The following is a 20,659-nucleotide window of genomic DNA, read 5'->3' on the forward strand; positions in this document are numbered from 1 at the left end:
GGGTAACTTAGTTTTGCTTTTGGTTGCTTAAATTTAGGAGCAGAAAATTCTAACATGTTTTTAGAACAGTATCTAGCTCTTTTGACACCTGTTTTAAGCAACAAAAATTATGACATAAAATCAATTTTTAAAGAGATACACTTGTAGGGGAAGAGGAAACATAAGGATATAAGGTTCTGTTGGGGAGAAGAGATAAAAACATGAGAATGTCTTAAACTCTTGAGTGATAGATTGCTTAGCCTGAAGTTACCTTTTCTTTTCTACTCTTCCTGTTATGCCTATCTCCACCTGACCCATCCTTTCCCTATCCTTATATGTCTCTACTTTATCCTTTCATTGTGCACCCTGTAGACGTGCTTTCTTGAGAAATTATTTTGTTTAAAAAAAATTTTTTTTGGATGTATATGTTGTTTCCTCCAAGGCAGTGTATACCCCACAAGAGGAGAACATTGTCATTGTCTGTATCTCAAGCACCCAGCATAGTGTTTGGCAAATGTTAAGTGTTTAATAAGTCTCTACTGAATTAACTGTGTTGTTTCAAGGGTTTAAAGACAAATGCCATCACTAAAAGAATATTCTTATTAAAAAGATGGATTTTTGTTAGCGATGAAAGCTCAAGGTCATTAGAACAACTTACAATCCTTTCTGGAGAGTTCTCCTTTTGTTCAATTTTGAGCTAAGCCTGCCAGTTTGTAGCTTCTGTTCAAGATTTATTTAAGAGATGAGCTAATAGCTATATGTGTAATGTTATATGGAAAAGTGTGTGTGTGTTAGTGTAATCTATACATATTTATGACTCCATATATATGTTTATATACATACATGTATACACATAAAAATATATGTGTCTATATCTGAGTTTGTAGCTATAGCTCTAGTTTAGTCTCTGTCTCTACCTACCTTTATTATCATATCTTGAATAGTGATTATTTCTCATTCACTTGACTTTTCCTCTTCTGTCAATGATGCTGATTTTCTGTTGTCTCTGGAATCAAATATAAAATTTTCTCTTGGCTTGTAAAATATGTTCCTTTTCCAGGCTTTTATTTTCTTTGCAATTTTCTTATCTCTTACATTTTCATAGTTACCTTCAGTGACACTGACCTTCATCTTGAAAACATTAAGTATCTTCATTCCCCATGCCTATTGTTCTTTACTTTCAATTTCTTCTTCCTTGCTTCCTTCATCTCCACTAAAGTCTTACTTTCTACAAGCCTTAATGATTTAATGAGTTGCCTTAATGCTAATGCCTTCCCTGTCTTGATTATTTCTATTTATCTTGCATAAAGCTTGAGATTAAATGGCATATTGTCTCTTCCTGGTGAGATTATGAGCTCTTTAAAAACAGAATTTATTTTTGCATTTACTTGTATCACTGTACTTAATGCATTTCTGACACATGGTGGGTCCTTAATAAATGCTAGCTGATTGCAATAGTTCAGTCATAAGTAGAATGATTGTGGCATAATGATTAAGAGCCATCTACAGCAGCTAGGTGGTAAGGAAGACTGATTTTCCTAGCTTCAACAAATCTGACCTCAGATTCTGCTGAGCTATGTGACTCTGGCCAAGTCACTTAACCCTGTTTGCCTCAGTTTCCTCATCTGTAAAATGAGCTGGAGAAGAAAATGGTAAACTACTTTAGTATTTTTGCTAAAGAAGCCCCATATAGGGTCACAAAGAGTCAATTGTGAATGAATACTAACAAGATTATGGGAAGCTTGACTGTATGATAAAAAAAAAGCAGTGGATAATGTGGGACTTGAATGAGTCAAGAATGAATCAAGAGTTAGAATGTCTACCTCAGATACTAGTTCTGTGACCCTCGATAAATCTCTGGCATCTTCTGTGTTTTAGTATCCTCATCTGTAAAATAGCAGTTCATAATAGCACCTATTTCTCAGGGAATCAAATGAGTTAACATACATAAAACACTTTGCAAATCTTACAACCCAGTATAAATGCTGTGATTTTTGTTGTTGTTGTTATTATTATTATTACAGCTCTTGGTAATGAGGATTAAATCAGTATATTGCTGTAATAATAATAATAATAATAGTAATAGCTAAAATGTAGATTGCACCTACTGTTGTTGACGTTCTTTACAAAGCCTGTCTTATTTGGAGCCTCAAGAATGATCACTCTGCAGCTTTTATTGACAGGATTGGTACTAAAGTTTTTCTACTGCACCAATGCTGCCTTCAAGGAACATTTTTTTATAATGTATAATATATAGAGACTTCCTGACTTCTCTTGGAGATATGAATAGTAGTTCTGTTATAATACTAAACATGAATACTTTTCCTTAACTGTCAATACTAGCATTGAAAGCAAACATGAAGTTACAATCCTGGGAGGACTCAATGAATTTGTAGTGAAGTTTTATGGACCACAAGGAAGTAAGTATATGTCTTTGCTCAATGTATTCTTGCTTTATAGTAATTGACTTTCAGGTAAATAAAAAAAAAGCAATATACAAAAAGAATATTGGATAGATAGCACCTATGATCATTGGGAACCAATTGAAATTGAACTACAGGACCATTGTGGAATCTCGTACATGTTTATATACTCTTTTACTTAATGACAATAGATTATTTGTAAATTCAGGTTTTTCATTCTCAGATTATTGGTGAATTCAAATTTTTATTATAGATAGCTACATTCTCTGTGTGGTGAAAGGTGTATGACCATGTTTTAACAATGAGTGTTTTTTTCCTAAAGTTGTTTAGTAATTTTTCCAGAATAAATGAATCTCTAAAACAATGAAATTTGTCTCTTATAGATTTTATTGTCCTGTATCATTTAATTAAAATCTTATTTTTAAAGTAAATTAAATATTAATACTAAAACTGATTTCTTATTCCTAAAAAAAACTAGTTTATTTATCAGTAAAGCATTTATTAAGTACTTCTATACCCGGTATTATACAAGGTCCCAGAGATAACAATTCAAATGTAAGACAGTCTCTTTCCCCAAAGGAGCTTACCTTGTTTTAGGGAAATATATTCCCAATAATAAATTGGTGTGGGACACTAATAAATGGGAGAATCAGGAAAAGGGTGTTGAAGAAAGTGGCATTTGGTATACCCTTGGGAGGGTCCTAGGGGTTTCAAATATCATAGTTGAGTAAACATTCCAGACACAGCTTACAGGTAAAAGATGGAATATTATATATGTGAGGGAATAACAAGTAGATGGGTTGGGCATAGATTTTTTTTTAAATTTATTTAAGGGGCAATGGGGTTAAATGACTTGCCCAAAGTCACACAGCTAGGCAATTATTAAGTGTCTGAGGCTAAATTTGAACTCGGGTCCTCTTGACTCCAGGGCCTGTGCTCTATCCACTGTGCTACCAAGCAAGATTGAGCTTTACAATTTTCCCTCAATCTTGCTTCCATCCCCCCACCCCCACAGAAGGCTTTCTGTTAGTCTTTACATTTTTTCCACGCCATAGAATTTCTTAAGACAATCATAGGTGAGACTCTGAATTCAGTAAATCTAGGAGACTTTTAGGAGTGAATTAATTAAATGTTTGTCTAAATATAGAAACTAACTTTTAAGTTGATAATCTTGTATGGCCCATGATTGATATAAACATGTAAATGAGAAATACTTTTTTTTCACAAGGCAGTGGGGTTAAGGGACTTGCCCAAGGTCACACAGCAAGGTAATTATTGTGTGTCTGAGACTGGATTTGAACTCAGGTCCTCCTGACTCCAGGACTGCTGTCTATCCACTGTGACACTTAGCTGCCCTTATAAACTTTATAAATGGCCCTTGTAAGTAAAAAGGTGGCTAATCCATGGGTTATAAGGGCTATTTAATGGTGAAAGAAAGACCAGAATCCTAGTTGATCAGATAGGCAGGAAGATAATCATGACTGAGCATTTTGTAAAAACCTAAAGAGTTTAAAGTATGCAGAAGGTGAGAGAAGATGGTTAATAGGGAAGTAAAGGGCAGGGAAGACTAACCAAAGGACATTTAGGAGATTTTGAGATGTGATGAAGATTTTAAAATTTCACCTACATCCTGATTTAAATTTTGTTGCAGTTATATGCTTGATTTATTTTCAGAAAAAAAAAACATGTTGAAATGTGCTTTTCTTTTACAGCACCATATGAAGGTGGAGTGTGGAAAGTTAGAGTGGATCTTCCTGATAAATACCCTTTCAAATCCCCATCTATAGGTATGCAATAATGCAGTTTTTTCATTAAAGATTTTTGAGTTCATAGGAGAGAAAAACATTTGGAAAGCTATAACTTGTGAAGTTAATCTATTCTAATAATTTACTGAATATTCTTTGTTTTTACTTAATTAGTGACTGCTTATATTTCTTTTATAGAGGGAAGGGCATTTTAATGTTTGCTTTTTAGGGTGACTTGTCTAAGGTGATATTTTCTCCTATTTCTTCCTTCTAAGGCAAGTTAAACTGTTCTGAGGCTGAAGGCACTTAAGAATATTTAGGGTACTTTTTTTTAGGTTTTTTTTTTGCAAGGCAATGGGGTTAAGTGGCTTGCCCAAGGCCACACAGCTAGGTAATTATTAAGTATCTGAGGTTGGATTTGAACCCAGGTACTCCTGACTCCAGGGCCGATGCTTTATCCACTGGGCCACCTAGCCGCCCCAGGATACTTCTTTTAACAATAAATGCATTAATTAAATCTCAATTAAAATGTCAAAGTATCACACTTCATATTTTGCCATAGCATATTGTCAAAACTCTAATCTTGTAGGTCTATGATTTCTCCATAGGAAGAACTTAAAAAAGCTTACCACTGGGGTGGCTAGGTGGCCCAGTGGATAAAGCACCGGCCCTGGAGTCAGGAGTACCTGGGTTCAAATCCGGTCTCAGACACTTAATAATTACCTAGCTGTGTGGCCTTGGGCAAGCCACTTAACCCCACTGCCTAGAAAAAACCTAAAAAAAAAACCCCAAAACAAAAGCTTACCACTCTCTCTGATCAGAGCACTTAGTAAGACCATTACTCCATTTTGATTTTTTTTTTCCATTTTGAAAACTTGGGTTCAAATCCCACTTCTGGCACTTAATTTGTAGAACACTAAAAGCATTTAACAAAACAAGAAAATAATATTCATATACAATAAAATTATTCTGAGCCTGAAAGGGAGGTTGTGGATCTAGGCTAAAAGAGACTGGGAACCACAGGAATTACCAATATCATGAGATGAATTGTATGGCTGATGTAAGATGTCATAGAATTCAGGAAAAGTGGATTCACTAAGAAGTGGTACTTCTAAAGGGTTTTGATTCTAGGCAGATGCCTCTGGACAAAAAGCTCTCAGTCTTGACCATCTGCCTTGACTTAAGGCTTATGGCTAAGTCCCAAGCTCATAGCATTTTTATCTGAAGTTGATGGGACTAGGAAAACCAGTCCTCACCAAGAAAATTGAGAATTCTCTCTTCTAATTCCCTCAGCCATCAAAAATATTCTTAATTAAAAGATTGAGTATTTTGTTGTAAAGAACCTTGTGAAAAACGTACATGAAATAAACACACACTTGTCTTGAAAAATCTTACTGTTATTTCAGAGGATAATTTAATTCTTTAGGTGAATTTTCTCTTAAGTATTTTGATAGCTCCTATCTCTTACCTTTTACTAAATAAAAGAGGAAAATCATAAGAAAGTAAAAAAAAAAAAGGAGAATGTTGAGACAATGGACCTTTTGAGAAATAAGGTGGTTAGATTCTCCTGACCAAAAACCGTATTTGTTCACAGGCAATAGTGGCTGCAGACATTCTGGCACTAACTGTATCTGATCTTTATTTTCTCAGGAAGCCCCATCACTGAATTTGCAGTATTGGGCTTTGGGAACATAATTGCAACATAAAACTTTAGTTTTAAAGGTAAATAATGAAAAAATAGAGAACTCTTTACAGTGATAGAGTGAAAGACCAAAATCTAGTCGGTAGGACACAGTCGCTCCACCTACTTGCTCATATTGTGTTGCTTTTTTTCCCCCTCTGCTGCACATCTGAATGTGCATAGTATCCAATTTGAAACTGAAAATGAGTTTACTGATAAAATTGAAGGCATGCTTGCAGTCACAAAAGTTAAACCAAATGAATGTTGGAGATTGACTGTACTTTCAGTCATCTGATAGTACTTTATGTCGGTATTTTTGAATCTCTTACTACTGATGTACAACAGAGAGTGCTGAGAAAACTAACGACGATTCGTTGTAATTGATTTTTAAAAGACAATTCAATTTTTAATTTATATAGCATTATAATCCAGATGTCTGTAAATCTGTTTTTTGATCTAAACCCTATTGGGCTAGCTGGGATCTTATACCTGAGTTTGGGAACTTAAAAAGCTTTTGAGACGTTGTTTGGATGAGAAGGTTTATATGGTGATAAGGGAAAACAGAACTCGAGGTGACCTATGTCTTCCCATGCTTTTAGTCAGAGAATGCAACACTCCTTTTCCTGGGAGAAGCAAATCCCCAGCTTGACACAAGTTGACTTACACATGTGCAAAAGCCTTTGAGTCAGATACCTATTAATATTTCAAAGGGAGCACCTGACCATTTTTGCATTGAGGGATTGAATGGATAGAAGTTGAACAAACCAACTCATACACATTCTGACTCCAAGCAAGATATTCAGCAATAAGTTTCCAATTTTAACTCCCATTACTAATCAAATCCTGTTGGATGTAGAACTTTAGAGAATGTCATTTGAAATAAGACTTAGGTAATTACTTCTTAACTTTTTGTGCAGAAAAGACCCCTTTGGAAACGAAGAAACAATAATAGTACTTAAAGGAAAATGTTAGGATACCAGACTTAAAAAAATAATTTAACCCTGGCTTATTCATGGGTGCATAGAAAGAGGCATTACCCTCATTATGTCCTATTAGTCATTCTGTTGCTGCCTTTCATCTGTCATCAGTTCTTAACTGAGTACTAAGCATATACTGATCATGCATTGGGGCTGTTGTATAATCCATTTTTTTTTAATAATTGAAAAATAATCATTTAAAGGAACGTATGAAATGTATGTTCTTTTGAGTTTTTCTTTTAAAAGTTTTGTTGGCAGATTAGTACACTCACACATTTTTGACGTAGCTTGTCAGAGGTATATTTTGCTGTCACAGAAAAGAGCTACTTTGGAATTGACATAGTAGCCTTAATAACATTGTGCTTTACCCTTTGAGTAGGTACAGAGAAATTGAGTATTCCTTTTCTCAAAAATGTTATAAATCTAATTATAATAATGAATGAGTCCTAGAGAGAACTTCCATTAATGAGATTTCTTGTACTATCATATGCTGGCAAGTTAGACTAATGTTAAGTTGGTTTGATAACTTTTGAGGTTCCTTCCAACTCTATGATCATGGAGGAATTTTTAGGAACATTTTCCTGAATTTTACCAAGTATTTACTGAAACATTTAATTCCATGAGCACAATTTGCAGAATGTCATGAAAGGCAGATTTAGTATACATCTGTTTCATCTGTAAACTATACTTAACATGAAATATAAAGCAAAACCACCCCTAGGTACTTAAAACATAGCCTATTCTACCAATTCTATAACTAAATCTATGGTTTGGCTACATATATATATATATATATATATATATATATATTTTACATATGTGCATAATGAATGTGTGTATGACATGTATTATTTATTAACTTCCATGTTTATTTTTAGCAAAATAGAATTACAATCAAGGCACATTGAAATAAAATTACAGGTGAAATGACATTAAATGGATTTTTGAAAAACAAAAGCCCTTAAAGACTAGTCTAACATGTTACATTCAGAAATAATCTCTATCTTTTTATATACAAAGGTAGAGAAAAAAAGTGTGAGGGTTCTTACCCAACTATCCAGGATAATTAGTTCTGTGAAAACGTGACATTGGGTCACTTGAAAGGTATTAAAGCACAATTGCATAATGACAATATTGGAGTTATTTAATAATGTATTAATGATATTATTGTACAGTTGCTTTAGTTGGGCTAACTGTATACAAAGTGTGTCTCTATTAGGAAATTAGTTCAGCCCTCAGATATAATAGTGTCACTGAATTTAATGCTATTCCATATTCCCACTGGGATAATATAGCTTATTCGATATTACTTAATATTTAACTTTTAGAAAGAAAATGATGCACATTATACTACATTTTACAAAATTTTTTCCATTAAATTGAAATTGTTTTATTTTACTATAAGGTAGGAGTAAATTCCTAGTATTTTAAGCAAAAAGACATTTCCTGTCCTTTAGTCACATATTATTTTACTGATAAGTGGTGATGTAGAAACCTGTATAGTTAATTGATCATTCAGTCAGCAGGCCTTAAGTGTCAGGCATTGTGTTAATGCTCTGGAGATACAAAGGCACAAAGGAAACCATCCTCTCCCTCAAGGAGAGATATGGGAACAACATGTCCAACTGTAAGTATAGACAGAATAAACACAAGCTAAGGAGGAGGTGGGATGGGGGGGGAGGCACTCCCTGTGGCCATAGGTTAGAGGGCTGGCCTAAAAGACAACAGGGTTTCTGAGAGGCATAGGTGAAGAGAGACAGCAAGGAGGAGAGTTTAAAGAGTACATGAAAAGGACACTATTGCATAGTTCTGTTTGGCTAAATATTTAAAAAAAAAATCTTTAAAGGCTATACAAAGAGTTGTCATTTGATTGTAGAAGAGGAGGTAAAATCCATTGGAAGGAATTGATGATATTGATAGGATGAATTGGAGTGAGCATAGACTTGAGACAGATCAATTTGGTTATTACAGTAGTTTGATGAAGTGATGATGTTTGTCCTTCATTCTTGAGGGGGGACCATGACATCAGGGATACATGCATGGGAATTGGATTTGAGTGAGGGGGGCTCATTTACCAATTTTACTTTCTCCTCTGGACCCATCTGGGTCAAATGGCCAGATATGGATCAGGACAGCTGAAGATGGCCCTAGATAAGAAGTATTCAGTTTAAATGACTTGCTTAAGGTCATGCAGCTAGGACATGTCTAGTGGCTGAGACCAGATTTTAATCCAGGTTCTCCCGACTCTAAAGCTGGTGCTTTATCCATTGCACCACCTAGCTGCCCAGAAGTTTAGGCAAGAGGTAAATCAAGAAGAAGAAATGACAAGATTTGGCTACTGATTGACTATGTGGACTGTGTGACAGTGAGCAACTGAACATCTCTGAATTTATAAATCTTGGAGCTTTGTCCTTGGTAGAAATAGGGAAATTCAAAAAAGGGGAGAAAAGATGATGAATTTTGAGATAATCTTTGGAACATTCATTTTGAAAGGTTTAGTAGGCAGCTGGAGATGTGAAACTATGAACTTACTTGTCTTTAGAAGGAGTTGGTTTATTTTTTAGATTTTTTTTTTTTTTTGCAAGGCAATGGGGTTAAGTGGCTTGCCCAAGGCCACACAGCTAGGTAATTATTAAATGTCTGAGGCCAGATTTAAACTCTGGTCCTCCTGACTCCAGGGCTGGTGCTCTATCCACTGAGCCACCTAGCTGCCCCGAGTTTTTTTTTTAATTGCTATATTGATACTTTTTTTTTAATCATCCTTATGTCCACATTTTTTCTTTTTTGTGGTGTAATGGTAAACATAGTGGATTTGGCATTAGGATCTGGATTTGAATTCTGTTTGGCACTCTCTAGTTTGTGGCCTCAAGTAAGTCATTTAACTTCTTTGGGCCCCAGTTTCCTTATCTGTAAAATGAAAATGTTTATCAGTTGATTTTTAAAGTCCCTTCCGGTTTTAAACCTGTGATCCTTCCCCTTTACTTCCTTTATAACAAATAAAAGGGTGGGAAAAAAAGCAGTTCAACAAGACCAATCAGTTCATTATTGGAGTCTGATAGTGTATTCAGCGTTCCACACCCATAGCCCCACCTTCTTTGCAAAGAAAGATTGAAAGCCCTTTTTTTTCCTTCACTTCATTCTGACCAGGGTTAATCTTTATAATTATGCAACAGCCTAGGATTTGTTTGTTGATGTCCTTTCCAGTTACATTTTTACATCTATTGTTTTCCTAATCATGTTTACTTCATTTATATCAGTTTAGATGTCTTTTTATGCTTCTCTTTATTATTTAAATTCATACTTCTATCACAATATACTTTATAGCCATATGCTACCTTTTCATTTTTCAGTTATTACAAATAAACTTTGTAATTCTTTGCTACTATGTAATAGTTAATACTATAAATACTTCTAATATGTGTGATAACTTTTTTTCTTTCTTTGACCTTCTTGGGATCTAAGCCTATCTATGTTTTTGGTTATTTTGGAGAGAGAAATTTTACTTGAATGGTGCTCATTGGAAGCCAGATTGCAAGAGATTGAGGAATGGAAAGAAAGGAAATGGAAGTAATGAGAGTAGATAGCGTTTTTAGAAATTAGGACAATAAATAAACTTTTCTTAAGGATGGAAGAGACTGGATAGGCTTGTATGCAGCAGTTATGACCCTGCGATGATTGGGATCAGTTTGTTGGAGGAGATATCAGGGAGTGGGATTAAATGTTCGAGGAATGGGGAATGGTCTTCATCTGAATCTGAGCCCAGGGTGAATGGGTAATGTCTACATTACAGTAGAAAAGAGGGTCTGTGTGTATGGCCTTCTTTTCTCAGTAATGTAGGAGGCCATATCTGCTGTTGAGATGACAATAAGGGGCTTCATATGGGAGACTTGGGAAGAGAATTTTTGAAACTGCTGCTGTGGGTAAAATCAAGAAGACATAAAACTATTTGTCTTGCTCTGAAGTGAAGGTCTTGTTTAGATTAAATAACAAAATAGTAAAAATACATAGTAGAAACTCATCAATACATTTATACAACTTACTCCCTCACTGTTCACATTTGAGTAGGATTGGTAGAAATAAATGATGCCAGTAATCTAGGTTTTGTGTTTGATGAGATGTGAGCTGGCAGTAGAGAAAGTGGGAGGTGTTAAGGGTAGAGATTAGGGAACAGAAAACAGTCTTAAGTTTAACTATAGGGTCAGCACTGGGGAAATTAGTATTTTTTTGGCCCATATTCTCTAAAGGTGGAAGTAATCCTAAGGATTGGTTTAGCACATTAAACTTAAGAACTTAAAACTGAACATGTAATAAGAAATTAGATATGGTGATTGCTGGATTCGTTTTCCTTTACTCTTTTCAACAATTCATTAATTTATGCTTTCTTGTTCTACATACATTTGCATGAACTATAATGGCAGTAAATCATGTGAAAGTAGTTAAACAAAGGCTTTGCTTTTTCTAATCAGTTCTGTAAGGTGACCCATTTTAAAATAATTTTAGTTTAGAATCAGAACATAATTATTCTTGAATGAAGTACATTTTAAAATAAGATACATTTGGAGTACTACAATAGATAGCATCTTTTTTTCTTTGAGAATAACATAGGCATACAATTGTAAATTGAAAAAGAAAATACACTAAAACTATCTTCAGGGTTCCTTTCACCTTTAGAGAATATGGACAACAATAAAATCAAGATGTAACTTATAAATGTTAATAAATCTTGTGAAACTGAACCTCTTTTGAAAGTTTGTTCATTTTGAAACTTTTTTTATTTACTTTTAGAATTGCCATACATTGGTTCTTCATATTCCTGTCTTTGGAATACTGTTATTTAAGCCTATATCTAGAGGTTTGTGTTTAGAAAGTTTTTATGATTTAAGTATAAAGTTATATGCCCAACTTTTAAAAAAGAAATCTAGCAAAATTTAAACATCCAAGTGAGAGAAAACTGTGTTGTATAAAATGGTCGCATTGGGCATCCAGTTCTAATATGGATACTGATGTCAACCATACTTTAGGTACTTCTGAAACTCCTGTTTAGCTTTATTTCTAAATCTGATCCAGTTCATACCAAATACATGAATTCCTAATGTGGGTTAGCAGATTACAAAAGGAAATTGAAAATGAGGGAAGAAGGGGTTATGTGGTACCTGGAAAAGGGAATGATATTCCTAGATTTGTAACCAACTCGAGTAGTTGTTGGGAAAACCAACTAATGTGTCTTCCTGTAGCCTCTGCTTGAAGACTCTTAACTTGGGAATTATACTAATAATCAGTATTTATGTGGCATTTTATAGTTGATAACGTACTTTACATGCATGATGTCATGTAACTCTCATAGCTCTCGAGAACAGGAAGTTGTACAAGTTCCTTTATCTCTGTTTTATAGATGAAGAAAATGAGGTTGACACAACTAATGTTGGAAAAGCTTCAGTTTCAGTGATGCACCTAAGGACCGCATAATGTATCCATTATCAAAGACACAGAAATAAAGGCCTGAGTTATAGCTTCAAAAAAAACAAAGGTTGGAGTTAGTGGCATTATGAAAAATACCCATAAGTAATTTCTCTATCCTGCCCACTCTTTCTGAATGAACATCTTGTTGACACTACCTTTCTCCTGATTCAACCTTAGGCAACTAACTGTGTCTTGGATGGACAATGCTTTTCAGCAGCAGGGCACTTGTGTGATTTTTATCACTTTGATTAACTTCCCTATCCTCCTCAGCTATCAAAGTTGGCTGGGACCTCAGTGGCACCTTGACTGGCCAGTATCTAAATAGTCACCTTTATAAAATCACACAATCTATTCCTTGAAGATGTCTAATGAGGTGAAACTGGCTATCCTGCTACATGATGAAATCACTTGTCATTCTTTTCCCTTCTTTTGTGTATGAGCTCACTGTCAGCTCTACTACATTATGTATATATACATCTTTAATGCTCTGTCCTTTACTTTTTTCCCTCTTTGTCTCTTCTGTTAACTTTTCATTCCACTTTAGCCAAAATTAACCCTAATCAGTAGGAAGTTTTTAAATTAACAGATATTGTAGCTTTATCAAGAAAAAAGAAAATATCATTTTTGTGTTAATCAGACTTGATAGAGAACTAGTGCTACCCATCTCTAAATCCTTGAACTTAATGACAATATCAATTGAATGCCTAGTAGACATTCACATATTATGCTTAAAAAATTTCTTTTTAGCATTTTCACAGAAATTGACATGCATCTATATCTACCTCCTCTCTCCATTCACCCACCTTCTTACTTAAGCACTAGAATTTGAATAAGGAATGCTTTTTTCTCATGTTTTCTTTATTTAATGGTATTAAAGGATCTTTTGGAAGTTTTAATGAGTGTATCATTTTGTTTTCAATCCTAGTGAATTGCCACCCTGCTCTTCTTGGTTTGCTTGAGTCTTTTTTTGTCAGTAATTAGAGTAACAGTAAAGACATACTTAAAACATTTCCAAATTGACAACTTGTTGGGAGGCCTAGTTAATATATTGGGGGATAGATTTGGGATTCTAAAGTATTCCAGCATCCTGTAATGGTAGACTAACAAGATTAAGTTTAAAATCCTCTATAGGCTCAAAATGAGCTGTATAAATGCTGGTCAAGGGAGGGGTGGCTAAAAAAATCATTCATGTGAATGATTTGGTGTTTTTAGTGGACTGTAAGCTCACTCTGAATCAACAGTAAAATATGGCAACCAAACATCTTGTTTGGTCTTAGGTTGTATTAATAAGAATGTAATATACAGAGCAAGAAAATTGATTGTCCCATAATATTTTATCCCAGTCAGACCACATCAGGAATATTCAATCTGTGTGCTATATTTAAAAAGAACCATTGATAAATTGAAATGTGCTTAGAGAAGAGTGAACAGGATGGTGGGTGAATTTAAAACCATGCTTTTTTAAAAAGTGAGGATCATTTTAAGGAACTCTGAGGATTTATAGCCTGAAGAGAAAGGACTTAATGAAAAAAATAGGATAACTCCTTTCAAAGATTGAAAGGGTATCATGTGTTTGAATTTGTTCTGGACCTGGTAGCCAATGAGTAGATATTTCAAGGGAACAGATTTCAGCTCAGCATAAGAAAACACTTCTGGAAATTTAAATCCACCTGGTTAGACCAAGGAATTTCCTATTCTTGGAAAATTTGAGATAGACCCTAGATAGGCACTCACCTCTGTAGGAATGTTGAAGAAAGGAATCATGCTTAAGAGTCGGTTGGGGGAGGGTGGCTAGGTGGCGTAGTGGATAAAACACGGGCCCTGGAGTCAGGAGTACCTGGGTTCAAATCTGGTCTCAGACACTTAATAATTACCTAGCTGTGTGGCCTTGGGCAAGCCACTTAACCCCGTTTGCCTTGCAAAAAACTAAAAAAAAAAAAAGAGTCAGGGGGTTTGGCTCGATGACCTTTCAGCTCTGAAGTTATGTTGTTTTTCATCATTAATACGCTTTATATTAGCTCCATTTTATATTAAACAGACTTTGATGGCCAAAGTAGGAAAAATTAGGATTCATTCAGTAAACATTTTAGGTGGTTACTTTTGGTCCACAAAACTGCATTTATTTAAGTTTCCTACTGTTTGGGTACTCTGCTAGGCATTGGTTATACAGAAACAAAATTGGAACTGTCTCTGCCTTCAAGAAGGAATTGACACAACTGCTACATGTGTGAAAGTATGTAGAATAGAGTGATATTTGAAGTGTTAGAATATCTGAATGGTCAAAAGTGAGGATTAGGAGATTCCCTGTATTCCACAGCTTTATGGTGTAGATACACTTTTGGAAGCACAAGTCTTTAGTGCATGAGTGCCAGTGCATGAGTTGTCAGTGACCTGTTGTGAATACACTCCTACAATTTGTCTACATTGCATTGGTTTCTTTATTGGGGTTTCTCCAACCCATCACAGAAGAGGAGAATGTAAGCAATTGGAAGAATCAGGAAAAGCCTCATGTGGGTGGTACTTAAGTCTAGTATTAAAGGATACTAGGGGTTCTTGAGATGGAGGGTGATGAGGGGTGATAGTACATTTAATACATTGTGCTAGGTACTGGAGAAGATGTTTTACTTTATATTTCTGTCATCTCAGCAGTACCAGTACTCTGGAAATGTAGATTTTAAACCCCTTTACACCTTCATTTCTTATACAATTTTTATATTTTTCTCCGTAAGTATTTATTAAATTGAATGAAATGGAATTCCAGAGTTCCTCCCAACAAAGTCCACTAGGATGTTAGAACCATCAGGTTCTTTAAATAGTATGGGGATGGTGATAATGACAGCCTTAATAGTAATATATCAATGACTACGATTTATATTACACTTTAAAGTTTGCAAAGTACTTTACAAATATTATCTCATTTGAATCCTCACAAGGGAGAAATGATGATGATGATGATGATGATGATGATGATGATGATATATGTTCTTCATTCTCAAAGACTATGACATCAGGGAATTTAAATGCTGTTATCTCCACTTTACAGATTAGGAAACTGAGGCATATGACAGGCAAATGAGTCTTATCCAGGGTTACAGAACCAATAGGTAACTTCTATCAGTAAGTAGAAGTTAGATTTGAACTGAGATCTAGTACCAGTATTTTATCCACTGTGCTATTTAGCTGCCTGATAGCCACATCATCCTGTATATTGTGGTTGGTATGCCTTGTTCTAATTGTCTCATTCTTGCTGTATTACCGTTTCTACTTTCTCAGTCATACTTGTTCCCTGGTGATGGCTTTTATGAACTTCTCTTGTGCAAGTTATTATTCGATAATATAAGCATGCGTTACTTACATCTGTTGTGTGTCTTTCCACTGCCCATTTTGTCTTAAAGCCATTTTGATTCTTCAGAGATTTATGATGGTTCATGTTTCATAGCCATATATTATCACTGAAGAAAATACAAAGCTAAATTAGAAAGGGACTCAGACCCTAAGGAACTTAGAATATTTATCACATTGTAGCTATGGGGAAATGTGTTCTGAATTCTAAATAGATTTAAAAATGAAGTTTTGGAACACAGCTGTTCTGTATGCTGCCTGAATATGTTGAATGTGAAATCTCTGTGTATTCGTTTGTGTTAGTAGGGCCTTCACTTAAAAGTGATTTAGTTCATGAACACAATAGATTGGCTATAGCTTGATTGCTGCCAAGTTAAGCAAGTGAGGGCAATGGTTCACACTAGGATTTCACAATACAAAAGACTAATCACAAAACACCTAGAAGAAAACACAAATTATTCTACAATATTACCTTAACAGCAAAAAAAAAAACAACCCAAAATGGGATTAAGAAGTCCACTGTAAAGCTGAGTTTTAAATAATGAATTGAGACATTAATATTAATGTGAATTCAGTACTAGGGAAATCTTTTAAATTGGGTTGATATTAATCTGAATTTAGATGATGTATATTGGTCTTTTGAGGTAATGAGAGAGATTGAGAGTCCTCTCAAGGTTCCTCCCAAATGAGCAATTCTGTAATCATCTCTGTTAATGAGAACCACACCTTCTAACTGAAAGGTCTGTTTTGGGGTGTTAGTCACAGCTGCTTGTTAGTCTTATCATTAAATACAGGAAATGATACTACTTTTAAAATATTATCTTCGGAGTGAGTGAACTTAGATCACTTAGGACAAAATTTTGATTCTAGAATAGAAATCTTAAAAACTTTTGGGGGGAGTAAAACAGTTGCTGAATTTTTCCATTCTTTTTGTCAGTGCAACCAGAAATTACATACCACTTTCCTTTTGGAGGAGAATTTTGTTTTGTATGTCAACAAAGCCCAGCATAGTACTTAAAAAGCTTATTATTATCTTAACCTTGTCTCTCTTAATAAAACACTGATCAGAGAAACTCAAGCTGCTTCCTTAGGAAACAGGAGTATGTAAAGAACTTAGGGTACGGGGACAGCTAGGTGGCACGATGGATAGAGCACCGACCCTGGTGGCAGGAGGACCTGAGTTCAAATGTGACCTCAGATGCTTAATAATTACCTAACTCTGTGACCTTGAGCAAATCACTTAACCCCATTGCCTTGCCAAAAAAAAAAGAACTTAGGGTACTAAGCTATTCACAAAGCAAGCCTTGAGGAATAGGTCAGTATTAGAAGGAACTAGGTCACTTGAATGGATTTGATGTGGAGTTAAAAAATGAAGGCCTTACTGATTTACTATATTTTGCAAAGATTAGAATGGTCATTCCTGCTTTTTGAGCCAAATGTTAACATAATATAAACAGTTCTGGAGATTTGGGGCTAAATTGAAAGCAAAACCAAAAAAAAAAGCAATTCCCAAAATATATTTTGTTTTATGATCAAAGAAGTCTTATCTATTTTCAGTTACTTTACATTTCAAAAGTTATTTAGTTAGTAAATATTAGAACATAAGTTAATGGTTTATGATATGATTGGACCTCTTTTTTCTTCTTATTCTTTTTTTTTTTTTTTTTTGCAAGGCAAATGGGGTTAAGTGGCTTGCCCAAGGCCACACAGCTAGGTAATTATTAAGTGTCTGAGACCGTATTTGAACCCAGGTATTCCTGACTCCAGGGCCGGTGCTTTATCCACTACGCCACCTAGCCTCCCCCTTTCTTCTTACTCTTGACCTTGTCATTCAACCTAAATTCCTTCATAGTTACCCATGATATTTTTTAGAGTATACTCCAATTTATTCTCCCCACTTTGTGGGATTTTGGGGGAGTGGAGTGGGGTGGGGATGGGGTTACGGTTAAATGATTTTTCCCTAAGGTCCAACTAATGAGTATCAAATGACTGAGGTCAAATTTGAACTCAGGTCCTTGTGATTCCAGGCCAGTGCTCTGTCCACAGTGCCACCTAGCTGTCCCATTTCATTGTATTCTATAGTAATATAAAAATCTGAATGTGTAAAGTTCTTTCATTTGAAAAAAAAAGTATGTAGAGAAGGGAGGATAAAAGTTATAATAAATCAGCAATTGCATTGAATGTCTACCGGTTGTCTCTGAATACTATATTAACTATTATTGCCTAGGAATTAACATTTATCCTGGTTTTGAAATTTACCTAAATGAATTCTTTACCTTTAAGACTATAAAATCCAATTTATGTGTGTCTTTATGGTATCACCTCCCTTGATGTCACGGTCTTCGAGAATGAAGGACAACTATCATCATCATAATCATCCAACAGTAATAACTTAGAATCCTTTTTTGTAATCAAGACAAGTTCTGAAAAGCAAATGCTTGTTTCTATATTAGAAAGGGAGAATAATTTCTTCATAGTCATCATACAGTATTAAAAAAAACATTTCATAGTTTGTTTCACCTTTTCCTAATGTTAAAGTTAATTCCTCTTAAACCTCTTTTGAATAATTCCAGGAGCAATGTTTGCTAAATTTAGCTTGACTCTTAGTATAACTAAGTTTGAAAGTTAGTCCAAACTAATATTATCCACAACTAGGTACTAATACAAATGAATGAATATACTAGCATAAATCCATACCAAAAAGAGATTGATTAAAAAATGCTTATCAACCTCATTTTTATTCATTTTGTGGAGACCTGATTGGTTTCCTGAATTTTTACTGTATTGACTGAATGAATATAACCATGTTATAATAATATAATTATATGATATCTGATATATAATTATGTAATATACTAAATTTTTCAAGGTCAACTTTTATTTTACTGAAATCTATCTGATCTTCCTGTCTCATTTTAGTCATTCTTTTCTTCCCTTGTAATTTCATTGGTATGATGAATTTTATCCTGTTTGACAAGTTGCATGTATATTTGTTTTCAAAAGAGACAAAAATTTTCCCATCTTCAACTTTGCCTGTGCTGAAATCAAATATTTTTAGCTGAGTAAACTTTTGGGGGGTTTCCACAGATTTAGTTCTCTATTTTTTTTCTTTGATGCTTACTTTTCAACCTTTTCAGATTTTTTCCTTCAAAAATCTTCTCTGAGAAGTGAACTGTATTTGCTTTATAGAAGATGCCCTCTTCTGTATGCCTGCCTGTAGAGCAGATACAGCATCTTAATATACTTTGTTGGTTACAGAAAGTACCTTTTAAGCTTTAGCAAGTTTCTTCATTGTTTATGTGTGGGGGGCACTAGATTTCATATGGATTTTATTCTTTTTTCTTTATCACTAGTCAGTGTTTTCCTGTAAAACAAATATAGGAAGTCAGAAGCTTTCTTGGAAGCCAGTAGTCTTTCATAGATCACTTTAATGAATAGAACTCAGTAAGACCCCTCCAAAAGGGATAACATTATGTGTGTAGACAAGAATGGATTTTTTTAATTGCCTAATTTAATATTTTTTCTGAATCCATTGAGTCCTTGACCTTTCTTGAACATGTGACCTTATTGATCTTTATCTAATCTTGAAAGTTTTCCTGTGCTCTGTATTGGACTCTCATCTCTTTTCTCTCTGTATCCTCTCACTTGGTGATAGCTTCAGTTACCTGGGTTCAGTTTTTATCTCTATGCATATGATTCTCAGATCTGTTTATCCAGCACTGATCTTTTTCCTGAGATCCCATCCCACTTCACCTCTTTCATATTGGATCTTGCAGACTCTGTGTCCCATTGGCATCCCAGATTTAACTTGTCTAAAGCACTACTCATTTTTTAACCAACAAACCTCTCCCCTTTTGAACTTTCTGTGCTATTGAGGACATAACCATCCTTCCATTTTTGAGTTTAATAGACTCATGGTCATCTTCAATTTTTCCTCTCCCCCTCATCACATAACAAATCAGTTTCCAAATTTTACAGCTTCTTCCTATGCTTCCTTATTATCTCCAGAAACAAATATTAATCCTTTTTTAAAATTCCTCACAACCTGGTCACTTCCCAGACTTTGAAATACGTTATTTCCCTCCATACATACTACATATTCAACCATACTGTCCTGCTTGCTGACATTTGCACATGAAGAAGCCCAGACTCTTTTCTTCATTCCTGGCACTAGCTGCTTCCCATACCTGGAATACTTTCCTTCCTAATATCCCATTCTTAGAATCCCTGGTTTCCTTTAAGACTCAACTCTTGTGCCAACTCTTATAGGATGCCTTTGCTGGCTTTCCTGGCTACTAGTACTTAGCCCTGAATGACTCCTTTCCATCTATCTTTTATTGATCGTAGTTGTAGCTAAATTATGAGTATTTGGTTTCCCCAATTAGAATGTAAGCTCCTTGAGGGCAGAAGGGCACTCAGTTTTTCTCTCTGTCTCTCTCTCTTTTTAAATATCCCTAGCTCTTAGCATGGCACCTGACATATGTGAAGAATTTGTTTATTAAGTTATATCACCTTTCCAAAATTTTACTTCTAAAGAGTTTGTATTAAAATCATTTTTATTTTTGACTTTTTAAAAATTTTTATTTCAGTCAATGGGGTTAAATGACTTGCCCAAGGTCACACAGCTAGCAATTATCTGAGTTCTTTTCTTTTAGGGTTTTTTTTTTGCAAGATAAACTGGGTTAAGTGACTTGCCCAAGGCCACACAGCTAGGTAATTATTAAGTGTCTGAGACTGGATTTGAACCCAGGTACTCCTGACTCCAGGGCCAGTGCTTTATCCACAATGCCACCTAGCCACCCCAAATGTCTGAGTTCTTATTTGAACTCAGGTCCTGACTTCAGGGTCAGTGCTCTATCTACTACACCACCTAATGCCCCCATTTTTATTCTTAAAAATAAGGAATTTTATTTTGGATTCTGTTTTAGTATTAAACTTGAAAAGAGCTCAATAAATATTTCTTCAGCAAACTAGGAAGATGATAAGTATTGTATTTGTATTATATCTGGTCAGTATTCCTTTCTAGCCTTCTTGCTAGAAACTATGTTTTAT

The 20,659-nt window shown here is 34.8% G+C and overlaps 1 protein-coding gene and 1 long non-coding RNA gene across 2 annotated transcripts in view; one reads left to right on the forward strand and one right to left on the reverse strand.

Moving 5' to 3' along the window:
* LOC141492947 (uncharacterized) overlaps positions 1 to 15,751 on the reverse strand; it is a 64,559-nt gene extending 48,808 nt beyond the window's left edge. Inside the window, exons 1-2 of the long non-coding RNA XR_012470087.1 lie at positions 15,621 to 15,751; positions 901 to 985 (exon numbers count right to left, since the gene is read on the reverse strand). This is a non-coding gene — a long non-coding RNA (uncharacterized LOC141492947). The remainder of the gene's footprint in view (positions 1 to 900; positions 986 to 15,620) is intronic.
* UBE2H (ubiquitin conjugating enzyme E2 H) overlaps positions 1 to 20,659 on the forward strand; it is a 142,094-nt gene that overhangs the window by 87,907 nt on the left and 33,528 nt on the right. The window contains exons 2-3 of the mRNA XM_074193704.1: positions 2,323 to 2,399; positions 4,115 to 4,189. Of these exons, the coding sequence (XP_074049805.1) occupies positions 2,323 to 2,399; positions 4,115 to 4,189 (152 nt within the window). The remainder of the gene's footprint in view (positions 1 to 2,322; positions 2,400 to 4,114; positions 4,190 to 20,659) is intronic.

Source organism: Macrotis lagotis, chromosome 7 (genome assembly GCF_037893015.1).
Source record: "Macrotis lagotis isolate mMagLag1 chromosome 7, bilby.v1.9.chrom.fasta, whole genome shotgun sequence".
Taxonomy (NCBI): domain Eukaryota; kingdom Metazoa; phylum Chordata; class Mammalia; order Peramelemorphia; family Peramelidae; genus Macrotis; species Macrotis lagotis.